The 15,121-nt window shown below is 37.6% G+C and overlaps 1 protein-coding gene and 1 non-coding gene across 2 annotated transcripts; both read left to right on the top strand.

Annotated features, from left to right (window-relative positions):
- Positions 1–4,788: 4,788 nt before the first annotated feature.
- Positions 4,789–11,741, top strand: LOC146314886 (ribonucleoside-diphosphate reductase subunit M2-like). The gene is made up of 10 exons (XM_084736801.1): positions 4,789–4,955; positions 5,197–5,265; positions 6,180–6,326; positions 6,839–6,955; positions 7,409–7,542; positions 7,630–7,724; positions 7,834–7,967; positions 8,070–8,174; positions 8,606–8,719; positions 11,300–11,741. Exons 1-10 carry the CDS (start codon positions 4,866–4,868, stop codon positions 11,450–11,452), a joined length of 1,158 nt encoding a protein of 385 aa, XP_084592927.1. The 5' UTR covers positions 4,789–4,865; the 3' UTR covers positions 11,453–11,741.
- On the top strand, positions 9,216–9,354 carry LOC146314887 (small nucleolar RNA SNORD94). Its single transcript, XR_014772001.1, has one exon. It is a non-coding gene; the product is annotated as a small nucleolar RNA SNORD94 (small nucleolar RNA).
- Positions 11,742–15,121: the final 3,380 nt, after the last annotated feature.

Raw genomic sequence — 15,121 nt, 5'->3', positions numbered from 1 at the left:
GATCTTTTCTGTATCTTCATTTTAATCTACTCTGTACTTTATAGTTTTTTATATGACACTAATCCCACTCTTTAAATCTGGCAGATTACTTTTCCGTTAAACATTTTACAACTAAAACAAGATTAGAATTAAAAATATGATGATACAACCCAGAAATATATAAAGCATTTAAAATAATCTCCTCGACCAGCTGTAACATTTTAAAGTTTCGAACTTAAAGCTGCTAAAATTAAAGTTCTGTTTATATCTTAATTCATCAGTAATAATGATATTTATATTATGATTTGAGTACACTTTGCTGACAATACATTTGTACTTTATTTCTTACTATGTCGTCAATGGTGGTGGAAAGTAACTAAGTATATTTACTCAAGTACACTTATGAAATTGTGGTACCTGTACATTACTACATTGTTTCCATTTTCTTCTACTTTGCACTTCTACTGCACCACACCTCAGAGGTAAATACTGCACATTTAACTCCACTACATGAATTAAATACCTTGATTTACTTTACAGATTCAGATCCAACAATACAAAATATTATTACAATGTATTATTTAGAACCAGACAGATGCATTGTTTTGGCCAATATTAATGGCCCAGTATCGGCCTGTTGCAGGTATATCAGTCTATATCGGTATTGGCATACATGTTGTCCCACATGAACACTTTTTCTTTTTAAACAAAACATAATGGAGATTGTTTTTATTTATTTAATTTCATAGTGTATTAATATATTTTAAATTTATTTATAGTTATTAAAAATAGCAAGGAATAAAATCAGATATAAAATGTATTTTCTAAAGAGTCTTTTAAAACATAGTAACAAAGTACTTCACGACAGCAAAATAAAAACAGTATTCAAGAAAATGACAATAAAATAAAGTGATTTTTTTTCTTCTTAATATCAGTACTGGCATCAGCCTCGCGAGTCCGGTATTGGTGGGGCTCTAGTATTATTATCGGCTTGGATAAACACTGATCAACATTAAAGTGACGAACTCATGAAGACACCAATAATTATAATTTAGTAAAAGTATTCAGAAATAATGAGTACTTATACTTAAACCGTTTTATTTTTATTTTATTGATTGATTGGTTGATTTATTTATTTGCTTTTGTAATGTAAAACGTTCGATGCAGGATTTTTACTTGTAACAAAGTATTTCTACACTGTATACATACTCAAGATAACACAAAATACAGTTTAATCAAAAGCTTTAACAGTGTAAATGCTGGTTAAAGTTGAGTTACAGGACAGTTTTATTGCACATTTTTACAGTGCAGTGTGTCAGAAGTTGGTTGATTCTGATAAATAAACTCCTTTTAGCGATAGTTTGTTGTTTATTCAGGTCACAGACGTGAATTTGAGTGGAAAAAGGCGGGTTCTTATATAAACACATACATTATCCCGTATATCAGCGGGAAGTTTCTGCTCGACGACAGCGACCCTGTTACGTGTGGTGTTATACAACCGCTCTCTCTCTCCTCACACCACCCGGTAACAACGATCAGCCAATCAGCGGCCTGCGCTCAGGGGGTGTGACCAATGAGAGAGGACGACGAGGCCCGCGTCACTGGCTGCTGAAGTGCCCGCCCACTTGCCTTACTGACCGACATTCAGCAGAAGCCAAAGAAAATGAATAAAAAGATCAAAATAAATAAATAAAAAGAGAAGAGAGGCGGAGGCGGAGAGAACGGAGCAACACTGACACCATGAGGCCGGAAGTGGTACTGCACAACATGAAACTGGAGTTCTATACTTAAATTTGATTCAGTTCTGATAACTTATTGTAATGAAAGCAATGACTGAAAATGCATTTACTGAAATATTTAAGTTGGCTTAATCAATAGTTTTAATTTAGCTCTTATAAAAGAGCACATGTAACAAGAAATCCAAATATTTAAGCTCTGAAAACCTAATATTTCTGGGTTTATAAACTTAAGAAACTGAGGTGACTAATTAGTTCAATTTGTTTTAAGCCGAGCTGATTTATTTAGATTTACAGTACACGTCTTCAGCTGCTCAACAGTCCACAGGCTCTGTTGTCCTGTTTTGTGCTTCATAATGCACCACACATTTTCAATGGGAGACAGGTCTGGACTGCAGGTCCAGGTCAGTCTAGAACCTGAACTCTTTTACTATGAAGACACACTGTTGGAACACGTCCACACTGTTTGAACACGTCCACACTGTTGGAACACGTCCACACTGTTGGAACACGTCCACACTGTCTTGGCTTCGTCAGATGGCAGCATATGTTGCTCTAAATCCTGCGTGTAGCTTTCAGCATTAATGGAGCCTTCACAGACGTCACAGTCTGTCAGGGCCCTGAAATGTGGACTCATCAGACTGCAGCACACTTTTTCACCTTGTTACTGTCCGGCTCAGATTTGCAAATCTTTACATTTGACACAGTGTCCTAACTTTTTTTGGTTTGTGTATAAAGAGAATGAACATGAATGTAAAAAGAGGATGAAGACAAGAATAATTAACTCATTTACGTTGAGAATCGGGACAGTTGGACTGATTAAGTTAATTGATTGAGAAAGACAAAATAAGTACCATATTAAGACATTATATTGTTTATTGAAAATGTACTGTATGTAACTACTGTTATTTTATTTTTATTTATTTATTTATTTAAAAAAAAAAAATCCTTTTTAATAAAACTACACTTACTCAAGTTCATAACTGAAATACAAATGTGAGGTACTTGTACTAAGTATTTCCATACTTAGCACACACTACAGTTTTTAAATCAATGTGGTACTTTTCACTCCACTACATTTATTTTGATAATTTAAGTTATTTTGCAGATTCACATATTTAATATGAAACATAATCAATAGATAAATTATCATGTGTTTTGTCCTACAGTAACCAACAGAATATAAAGCAATGAAAATTAGCTCTAGCTTTACCTGTTGCAAAATTGAAGTGAAGAAACACATTAATGCATAAATAACTAATAAGTTTCACCTGTAACAGTGTTATTGTTCACTGTAGTATTAATACTTTTATTACAGTGAAAGGTTTGAGAACTTCTTCCATCGTTTTACCAATCTGAAGTTCGAATATATTTACAATCTACCTGTCATACTATATTTTATTGTGTTGTTCTGTTTTGTACCCACATCTGTTTCTTGCATTCTTCTTCTTACATTGTTGGTATGTGTACTGCTATATCACAATTAAAAAATAAAACATTTTTTTTTAAAATAAATGGCTAGAAAAAAAATGTGACAAACGTGTTAAAAATATATATTTGAAAAAATATGTCAAAGAAATAATTCAGCTAATTAAGTTTAGTTTTCCTTTTCTTCTTTCTATCATTATTTTTATGAATAATGTTGCAGTTTGTGACAGACGTTTTTTAATCATTCTGACGGAAAGGTCCAAACTTGTCCCGACTTGTTCTATGTTCCCCCTGTTTATGAGAGATAAGCGTCAGTATCCATTCCTGCCGCTGGGGGGCGACTCTTACAGTTGACCTACATTTACACACTGTGTTGTTGTCTGTCCGGGCAGCCAATCAGAGCGCTACATTCCGGAAACAGCTGATCAGTCCTCTTCGCCGGTTTAGAGGGAAAATGAGACGATTATTTGTTCTTCAGAATCTAACACGACCGAATAAAAGGTACAAAAACACAACACATGTAGATAAACATCCGCAACACAAGAATTCAGCCTTTAGATCTTTGTTCATCATATCAAAGTGGCAGCAAACAAACCGTTAAATTACCGGGATGTATTCCTTTGTTCTTTTCTATTTTTTGGTTGTTTTAAGGCTAAAACATTAATGCCTTTTCAAGTCCTCATATCTGAAAATACATACGACACTAATAAATGTAGACGTAGTAAAACACGTTGTGTCTAAACAGATTTTTGGCGCTAACTTGTCAAAGTGACAACACGAAAATGGCGGCAGCGGGAAACAGAGCAGATATACCAGAAATAAATAATGTAAACACAATCACATACATGTTAATTTAAACTAAAATAAATGTTGTAATAGGAGGTTACAGAAATACCAACAAAAGGTTTACACACGTTCGTCCACTTTTAGTGGAAACACGATGTGTCAAAATGAATAGTTAACTATGCAGATCTATTGTTTACATGACATTTTAACATATCGAGACTCATTTAAATGCAAATGTTGCAAACACCCTTACTTGTTCCTTACTTGTTGCGATTTCAACATAGTCTTTCACGTTTGCATAATTTTAGAATGACAGTTTAATGGCTTTTAATGTAAAGTAAACATGCATTTCTGGTTAAAATTGGAAATATTGTGCAACGGTCGTTTTTAACAGTTTTATAATATCACTTTGGGGCTGTTTCAGATTTCATGTCCTCAATAAAAGGAAAAAGTTATGGCGCTAATATTTAATTACGGAAGTCACTTTTTCTTTTCGCTGTTATTTTTAACTGTATTGCTCTGTTTTAGGATCTCGGTTTAACGGGGTTTAAGTAAAATAACTGTGTGTTTTGTGTCTAAATGAGAGATGTTGTGTAAAGGCTCATTTTTAACAGTTTTGTAACATCGGTTTCGGACAGTTTTGTAACCCTGCACAGACAAAGCCTTTTGAATTTCCCGCAGCTGTTCAGGCGGCACGTGAGCGCGGCTCGCAACCCGATTGGCTCCGTCGCAGCGTCAGTTTAAAGAGCCATCACGAGCTGCTTTCCTATTGGCCCGCTGCGTTCTAGCGCCAAGATTTCAATAAAAAGGCGAGCGGACAAGAGAAGACGCTTCAGTCTGTCTCTGCTGCCCGTCCGGTCCGTTGCTCTTAGTTTACGCTTTCTTCTTCTTTTTTTTACTCTTTTATTCGTTAACTTATCTTTTATTTGTGTGAAAATGCTTTCTGCCCGCTCTCCTCTGTCCGTCAACAACGAGAAGACACTCAGCAGCGAGATGAACAAGATGGCGCTGGACAAAGAAAACACGGTGAGAGCAGAAAGAAAAGCTGACAAACTGTCACTTTAACGTTAGGACAGAGATAAAATGTTAAACTGATGTTTAACGTGTCAGTTTAACGTTATTAAAGAGTCGGTTCAGAGCCGGTTCAGTCTGACTCTGATAAAACGTGTATTTCAGCTCTAATCAAACCTATTGATTCAGTATAAAAAGTGTTTTTGCTGACTGAGGAGATAGTTAATTTCTTCTTCTGTGGTGGTTTCTCTTGCAGCCTCCGAGTCTGAACAACAGCCGCATCCTGGCGTCTAAAACGGCGCGTAAAATCTTCGCTGATCCTGCGGTGAGTGAATGAGATGTGATCAAACCTTCATCACGTAACAGACACGTTATTATCAGTGTTGATGTTCCGGTCGGTGATGAGCTGTTGGGGTGTTTGAGCTCATGTGGCGCCGAAAATGTTCACTTCTGGCGCCAACATGGACCATCAGCTGTCACTGTGTCACTGTTAATATCACCTGATACTTTCATGACAGAATATCTGACAGATTCGTGTTTAACTCGTATTTATGCACTAATGTGACTTTGTGGCATTTTTAAAGTAACTTTTACGCAAAATGTTGAACGTTATAAACTTCATCCTGTGACGTGTTCATAACTGTTAGTGTTTAGATTCTTGACGTCATCTTCCTGCTTTAAACGTGAGCTTCAGTAAATGTGATTTTATCTTTAACATCTGGATCCATCAGACACAACATCAGCATGATGCACAGTTAAAGTCATTTGCAGGGTTGGGAGGATTACTTTAAATATGTAATCACTAATGTAATCCAGTTATCACATGTTAAAGTAATGTAACTTGGATTACACTGTTAGTTTTGGATTACCTCAATATGAAATATGGTGAAATTGTTGAGTGTGATGTAGGATTTCTAGAGCTGCAAGTAATAATTATTTTCTCACTTAATGTGTTGGTAGTTTGGTTCAGAAAAATGTTGATCAAAGTCCAAGATGACGTCCTCAAATGTCTCACTTTGTCCACAACTCAAAGATATTCAGTTTACTGTCGGAGAGAAACAGAATTTTGACTTTGTCCTTAAAAAAAAATTACTCAAACGATTAATTGATTGCCAAAATAGTTGGTGACTAATCAATTAATTAATGATTAATAATCAATTTCAGTGGTGCGCCCATTAATCATTGCAGCTCTAACTGTGTGTAAAATGTGTACTGATGTGTGTGTTTCTTGTGTTTCAGTCCAAAGTTGTGAAGAAGAGCAGCAGTGAGGAGGAGGAGCCTCTGCTGAAGGAGAACCCTCGTCGCTTTGTCATCTTCCCCATCCAGTACCACGACATCTGGCAGATGTACAAGAAGGCGGAGGCGTCTTTCTGGACCGCAGAGGAGGTAAAGAGACACCAGCCTGATATATACTAATATAAAACACAGAATTTTATATCATGATTAAAAAAAAGGTCTCAACATTACTGTGACATGATTATTTTACAAAAGGACTGCTGTAGTTTTTTTTTCTGCAGTCGTACACAATTCAAACCTTCATTATCAAAAACTATTCATGTCAATTTTTTTGCACATCTTGACGTCACAGCTGATACTTTTGTTTTATTAAAGAAAAGCAGAAGCACTTGAAGACAAAAGGAAAACTATAGAAATGCTGTGACTCTGGAGTCGTCATTTTTCAATCATAATAAATATCGTATCCTGAGTTTTTGGTTTCGTCTCTCTGCTCCGACTGCACCACATGTTAACAGCTGGATTTTAAAAATCTACCAGGAAGTGTTGAGTTTCTAAATGTAAAATGTTTCTGAACGTGTTAAAATGTGCTGTGATGAATGAAACATGATCACATGATCAGACGAGGTGCTGATGGGATATGAACGTCTCCTCTGTGTCTTCAGGTGGATCTGTCCAAGGACCTGCAGCACTGGGAGTCTCTGAAGGACGAGGAGCGGTACTTCATCTCTCACGTGTTGGCCTTCTTTGCTGCCAGCGACGGCATCGTCAACGAGAACCTGGTGAGGAACGGCTGCGGGTTCTGATGTTCTTTAGATTGAACTTGCGTCACTCGAGTCGGTGATCAGAAATACAGCTAATCTTTATTGATTATATTGAAGCTGAATTAATCAGAAGACTGTCGACATGTGACGTCTTTGATCTTGTGTTTCTATGGTTACGTGTTTTTATGGACACCGATGATTTGTTAAAATGTCGTATTTTTTAAAGGGAGTTTGGTACAGGGATGTTTATTTTATCACCACGACTGAAACTTGAGGAAACCGCTACAGTCTGATCAGTTTGTCTGCTGTTATTGATTTGATCAGTGGTTTAATAATGTGTGTATTGATTACTGGCAGCAGCTGATCAGGCCAATCATCAGATAATTGTTTTAATCCTGTTTTTGTTTTCATCCAACTTAAATGAATCTGCTCTGATCAGTTTCCGCCTGTCGTTCTCTGTGTGTCCACCAGGTGGAGCGTTTCACTCAGGAGGTTCAGGTGACGGAGGCCAGGTGTTTCTATGGTTTCCAGATCGCCATGGAGAACATCCACTCAGAGATGTACAGCCTCCTGATCGACACCTACATCAGAGAGCCCAAAGAGAGGTGAGACACTGGACTGGGACACTGGTTTACTGGACTCTTACTGGTCTGTACTGGTGTGTGACTGGTGTTGTGTTCACTGACCCTCAGAGAATACCTGTTCAACGCCATCGAGACTCTGCCGTGTGTGAAGAAGAAGGCCGACTGGGCGCTCAACTGGATCGGCAACAAGAACGCCAACTACGGTAAACACCTGACCTCCGTGTTCCCGCTCGTCAGCTCTAATATTGATCTTGTATTGGGTATATTGGTCTTGTATTGGGTGTTGACGGTGTGACTCTGTGGTTCCTCCAGGAGAACGTGTGGTGGCCTTCGCCGCCGTGGAGGGAATCTTCTTCTCTGGTTCCTTCGCTGCCATCTTCTGGCTGAAGAAGAGAGGCCTGATGCCTGGCCTGACCTTCTCCAACGAGCTCATCAGCAGAGATGAGGTGATTATTGATCGCTGATCAGCTCCGTGTGATACTGTCAGTAACTGTGTGTGTGTGTGTGTGTTTCAGTGTGTTAACAGTGTGTCTCTCTCTGTGTTTCAGGGTCTTCACTGTGACTTTGCGTGTCTGATGTTCAAACATCTGGTGAAGAAGCCGTCAAAAGAAACCGTAACCAGCATCATCAAGAACGCCGTGGAGATCGAGCAGGTTGGTCATCGTGAACGTCACATCACAGCCTTCTAACTGTTATTTATGATCTCATGTGCAGAACAATAAACATCTTAACATTAGAATTTAATTTGAATCCACTGACGACTTTTTGTTCACTTTCCTGATTTCTGCTGTTGAATTGGGCGTGTTTGTGCTCAGATATTTATTACGGAAATTACTCAAGTAATTCCACAAACCATAAAACAATCTAACAAAATGTCTCTGCTAATGATGATAAAAACAGTCCTTTATCTCCCAGAACACAGCTTCAGTCTGGACACAATGAGCTGTTTTTAATAGTTATGAATCTTTATTTTCACTCAGATGTTTGTGGCTGATTAATGATAAACTCAGCTGTCATATCAGTATTTTAACTGTTTGAAGCCAGATGTGCAGAGGTTTGAACATGTGTGTTTGTTGTTGTTCAGGAGTTCCTGACGAAGGCTCTGCCGGTGAAGCTGATCGGGATGAACTGTGAGCTGATGAAGCAGTACATCGAGTTCGTAGCTGACAGACTGATGCTGGAGCTCGGCTTCAACAAGGTAAACATCCCAGTGAAACCAGTGCTCCCAGTAAGGCTGGAGATATACTTGCTGTTTAACCATGCGTTTGCGTATGCATAGCATTAATTTCTGAGGACGTGCACAACCATCGCTCCAAATGGACACAGGATACGCGAGGCAGCCATGAAGCGTAGGGATGTGTAGGGGTGCGTATGCAAACGCGTAGTTAAAAGCAAGTATATTTCCAGCATAAAGCTGCAGTTTGAGTGTTTTCTCCGTTGTGATAGTGAAGTCAAACGAGTCTACACACTGAGACCTGATGAGCTCCAGCTCACGTGTTCTGTATGTTTTCTGAAACTGGGTTTTCATCAGCAGGTTCAACATGTGATCATTTTGGTTTGTTTGACTTTAACCTGGACTCTCCTGTTGGACACTCCTCCTGTTGGACCCTGTGTGGTGTCTGTAGATTATGATCAAGGGACAAATTCAGAATTTCTTTAAGGATCAGATGATGTAAGTGAGGATGAGGTTCAGGTCTGTGGTGATGAGAGGCGCAGGGGTACGGACCTCAGCCAGTGATGGGGGCTGAGTGCTGCTGCTGACGCTCTGATTGGAGGACAAGTGGTTCACTGACAGACCAACAGCAGCACGAGACAGACGCCTGACTGAACAGACCGTCTGAACTGGTTTGGTCTCTAATTCCTCTGAAACAGTTCTCAGTTTTTTTCAGTTCAGTGAAACGTTCACTTCTGCTTTTTAAAAAGGCGCTCCAGTTTCTCAACCAGCGATGAGTCACCTGAACACGTCAGACTTCAGTCAGCTGAGAACATGTACATTAAATCAGCATTTAAATTGGGCAGCGATGCAGCAGGATGTGGGAATCCTTTTAAACCCCGACTGTATTGATCTCTTGACGATAATCAGTTGCAGCTTTACTTTGAAAGTCCAAGATGACATCTTCAAATGTCTTGTTTTGTTGATATGTTTGAACTATTTTTCAAGTAGTGATCAATCTGATAAATTTAACAGATGTTGAGTGCAGGACACTGAAAATGAGACAAATTTTTTCTTTGTGGAGATGAATGAAATATGATCAGCTTATCCAGATATTTCACCATTTGATTTTAGTTTGTTTTTTATAGAGCATTTTGCCAAAGAACTCAAGTTTCAAGTTGTTTTTTTTTTTTTTTTTTTTTTTTTTTTTTTTTTTTTTTTTTTTGTGAACTTTAGTATAAACTAAACTAAACATTTTCAGCCAGAACTGCTCTTTGTTTTTGTTGTAATGGTGACGGCAGTTAGATTTTGAACCAGTGATGATAATTGAAGCAATAGTTCACCCAAAAATGAAATTTCACTCAGTATCTCCTCCCCCCTGTGCTGAAGTGAGGATGGGTGAAGATCTCAGTTCACAAAACACTCCTGGAGCTTCAGTGGCAAACAGTGATGCAGCAAAATCCACTACAATCGAATGGTGACCACTTTTAAAATGTGAAAAAAGAAAAAGTGTAAATGGCATCTTTTTAGCTCAAAGTCTAATGTTGTGACACGGACACTTGGATTACAGCAGACGGGCAGTATGGAGACATTTTGTGTCTTTTTTTTTTGGTGTTTGTTTTTTTTTTTTTTACATTTTAAAACTGGTCACCGTTCACTTCAGTTGTACTGGATTTGGCTTTAATTAATTGGTTGTTGAGAACTGAATTGATCTACTATCAAACATCTGTAACATGTAGCTCTTTATAAATTTCATAGACTACACTCTTAGAAATAAGGGTTCTTCTTGAAGGGCTGTGGTTCCACTCAGAACAGTTTGCTTCTGAAAAACCCTTTTTGGAAGAAAGGGTTTTTCAAGGGTTCTTTGGATGAAAAAAGTTCTTAATGGACCCTTTAGTCTTACAAAGGACCGTTTTTAGAAGAAAGAGTTGTTTAAGGATTGTTGAAATCCTTGAGGAACTCTTTCATCAAGGGTTCCTTGTACCACCATATAAAACAGTTCTTGGTAGAACCCTGCTGGTCAAATTTTTGTTGCCACCCTTAGACGGGTAGAAAAGTTCTGGATAGAACCTCCAGAGAACCTTTCTGTTGGGTTCTCGGTAGAATGCTCTGAAAGGGTTTCAGGGGAACTTTTATAAAAAGTTCCAACAGGAACCAAAAATGGTTCTACTATGGGGACAAGCTAAAGAACCCGTTCTGATTCTAGTTAGCAGCGTTATTACTAAGGGTGTATGTAGGGCTTTCAGAGAACGTGGAACATGTAGCTGTGGAAACAAAAGACAAAATGTTACATTCACCAAACAACCCCCTCAGTCTGATTGATGGTTGATTTTACCAATGAAGGAGATTGATTAAGGAAAAGACTGATAATTTTCAGGCCTGTTTTGAATAATAATCATCTTTGATCGCTACACCTGAGCCTCTTTACTCTCAGGTGTGCACTGACTACAGCTCACATACACAAATTAATTTTAAAATACAAAAATGTGAAATGATCATTTTGAGCTGTGTAAAGATGCACATCATGCGTCCTTAGTTCAGTTCTTTGTTTAGAGGTTTTGAGGAAACAAAACAGATGTCAGATCTAGATAATGAGAGACTGACTTGAGTTCCGTATGTGTGCAGATCTACCGGGTGGAGAACCCCTTTGACTTCATGGAGAACATTTCTCTGGAGGGAAAGACCAACTTCTTTGAGAAGCGGGTGGGCGAGTATCAGAGGATGGGCGTCATGTCGGGTCCCACAGACAACACCTTCAGGCTGGACGCCGACTTCTGAGGACAGACACTGCAGGACGACGCTGGTGTCCACATGAAAACACTTCAACTCTCCGAATCGACCTCATACTGATAGATGTCACCCAGTGCATGCTGGGATTGCACTTCAGAAGATCACAATATGGACTTGATTGTACAGAACGTTTTACTGCGATGAACTCAGACTTTTATCTTTTACACAGACGATCAGAGCACCGCAGCTGGTTTGTAAATAAAGTTTTTGTTTTATGTACAGTTTGAGTGTTTTAGTGGCTTTTGTTTTTGTAATTAAAGTGAAACATAAACGTAAACCTGGCTGTAGTTTGTCTTTTTTTAACAAAAGCAGCTGAGAATTGAGCTGTTAAATACATTTTAACACACCGGTATCAAAAACTGGAAAGATGAAATGATACTGAAATTGAAGTATACATGACTACATCTTCATTTTTATTCATTGTTAGTCTTACATTAGAAACTGAGGAATCGAAGGTAAAACTTGAATTTAATCCACTCTTATATCTTTAGTAAGTTATGAGAAGTGATTTCATGTGTTTGAGGTTCTGTTGGTGTTTTTTTTTTTTTTTTTTTTTTTTTTTTTTTTTTTTTTTTAAAGAACAAACATACAAAGTCACCACCTGACAACAGAGTCTGTATTTAAAGGTCAACATCAAAACGGTTCAAAGATTCATATTCCTGTTTTTCAGGGTCAGTTTACTAATGACTGGACATCAGTGGCTGGATGAGACAGTGACAGATTAACATAAAAGGAGCAAATTTGCAAACAGCTTTAATTTTTTTTTTTTTTTTTTTGAGAGAACATTTAATCAGTGTACCGTTTGGAACCTTTAACAAAACAACAACATCCACATTCTGTAAATGGTGTATTTCACATTAATAAAACAGCCCTGATCCATCGAGGCATGGACTCCACTAGACCCCTGAAGGTCTGCTGTGGTATCTGACACCAAGATGTTAGCAGCAGACCCTTTAAGTCCTGTAAGTTGTGAGGTGGGGCCTCCTTGGATCGGACTTGTTTGTCCAGCACGTCCCACAGATGCTTGATTGGATTAAGATCTGGGGAATTTAGAGGCCAAGTCAACACCTCAAACTCGTTGTTGTGCTCCTCAAACCATTCCTGAACCATTTTTGCTTTGTGGCACGGAGCATCATCCTGCTGAAAGAGTCCACAGCCATCAGGGAACACTGTTTCCATGAAAGGGTGTTCATGGTCTGCAACAATGCTTAGGTAGGTGGTACATGTCAAAGTAACATCCACATGGATGGGAGGACCCAAGGTTTCCCAGCAGAACATTGTCCAAAGCATCATACTGCCTCCGCCGGCTCGCCTTCTTCCCATAGTGCATCCTGGTGCCATGTGTTCCCCAGGTAAGTGACGCACACACACCTATCCATATGTGTGATTGTCCACGTGATGTAAAAGAAAGCGTGATTCATCAGACCAGGCCACCTTCTTCCGTTGCTCCGTGGTCCAGTTCTGATGCTCATGTGTCCATTGTTGGTGCGTTCGTCGGTGCACAGGGGTCAACATGGACACCCTGACTGGTCTGCAGCTCCATACACAACAAACTGATGCACTGTGTATTCTGACACCTTTCTATCAACCAGCAGTAACTTCTTCAACAATTTGAGCAACTGTAGCTCGTCTGTTGGATCGGACCACATGGACCAGCCTTCACTCCCCACGTGCATCGGTGAGTCTTGGTCGCCCGTGATCCTGTCACCGATTCACCACTGTTCCTCCCTTGGACCACCTTTGATAGATACTGACCACTGCAGACCAGGAACACCCCACAAGAGCTGCAGTTCTGGAGATCTGACCCAGTCGTCATGTGCAGGTATGTATGATGGTATGTATGTAGGTATGAGGTTATGTAGATATGATGGTATATATGTATATATATGCATGTATGGAAATGTATTTATTTATGTTTGAAGGTATGTATATATGTATGTACATACATACATATGAAGGTATGTATGAAGATATGTATATATCATATATGTATGATAGTATGTATGTATGACACTATGACACTATGAATAATGTATGTATGAAGGTATGTGTGAAAGAATGTGTGAAGGTATGTATGATGTATGTACGAATGTATATGTATGTATGATGGTATGCAGAAGGCATGTATGTACGTATGAAAGAACGTTTGAAAGTAGGTATGTATGAAAGTATTTTTGAATATATGTATGTAAGATGGTATGTATTCATCTTTATATGTATGAATGATGTATGTATGTAGGTATATATGTTAGAAGATATGTAAGTATGTATGACTGTATATATGAGGGTATGTATATGTATGTATGTATGTATGTCTGATGGTATGTATGTATGACAGAATGTGTGAAGCTATGTACGATGGTATTTCTGTATGTATATATGTATGTATGAAGGTATCTATGTATGTATGAAGGCATGTATGTATGATGTCATGTATGTATGAAAATTTATTTGAAACTAAGTATGTATGCATGAAAGTATGATTGAATGTATGTATGTGTGTATGTATAATGTCATTTATTCATGTTTCTATGTATGTATGATGGTATGAATGTATGGAAAAATGTTTGAAGGTATGTATGTATGTATGTATGTACCATGTTATTTCTTCATGTTTATATGTATGTATGATGGTGTGTATACATGAAGGTATGTATGTATGTATTAAGATATCTATGTATGTATGTATGAAGGTATGTATGTATGTATGAAGGTATGTATGATAGTATGTATGAATGTATATGTATGTATGATAGTATGCATGAAGGCATGTATGTATGTATGAATGTATTTTTGAATATATGTATGTATGTATGTAAGATGGTATGAATTTATCGTTTTATGTATGAATAATGTATGTATGTATGTATATATGTGTACCTCATTATACATATGTACGTAAATACATACATATGTACATACATATATACATACTTTCATGCATACAAACCATTGTATCTACATACCATCATACATACATACATACCTTCATGCATATATACACCATCATACATATATACCTTCAAATATACTGTCAAACCTACATAGATAAATCATACATACATACCATCGTGCAAACATAGATACATATATTCAAAATATTTTCATACGTACTTTCATAAATGCATGCATCATACGTACGTACATACCTTCATACATACATACATACATACATCCCTTCATACATACATACCATCATACATACATAAATAATTGATACATACCATTACACACAGATATCTTATATAACACACTTTCACACATTCTTTCATACATACATGCATACTGTCATGCATATATACCATCATACATATGTACCTACATACATACATACATACATATATACCATCATACATACATATGTTCATACATGTATACATACTATCATGCATACATACATATCATCAAACATACCTTCATACGTGCATACATTTCATCATGTATACATACCATAATACATACATACATATCGTCCAACGTACCTTCATACATACATGCTTTCATTTATACACACATCATACACACATATAAACATGAAGAAATAAAATGGTACATACATACATACATACCTTCAAACATATTTCCATATATTCATACCATCATACATACATACAAACAAAAATAACTAACATTGTAAATACACACATACATACATTC

The sequence above is a fragment of the Lutjanus erythropterus genome, chromosome 15, assembly GCF_056507025.1.
Source record: "Lutjanus erythropterus isolate fLutEry1 chromosome 15, fLutEry1.hap2, whole genome shotgun sequence".
Taxonomy (NCBI): Eukaryota; Metazoa; Chordata; class Actinopteri; order Lutjaniformes; family Lutjanidae; genus Lutjanus; species Lutjanus erythropterus.
The sequence above is the reverse complement of the archived record's forward strand: the minus strand, read 5'-3'. Positions and strand labels throughout refer to the sequence as shown.

Bases quoted from the DNA above. Each gene is read 5' to 3' on its own strand.
- LOC146314886 (XM_084736801.1), top strand. From the start codon at position 4,866: ATGCTTTCTGCCCGCTCTCCTCTGTCCGTCAACAACGAGAAGACACTC. The intron at 5,266-6,179 runs GTGAGTGAATGA...CTTGTGTTTCAG, and splicing joins AAATCTTCGCTGATCCTGCG to TCCAAAGTTGTGAAGAAGAG. The intron at 7,725-7,833 runs GTAAACACCTGA...TGGTTCCTCCAG, and splicing joins CAACAAGAACGCCAACTACG to GAGAACGTGTGGTGGCCTTC.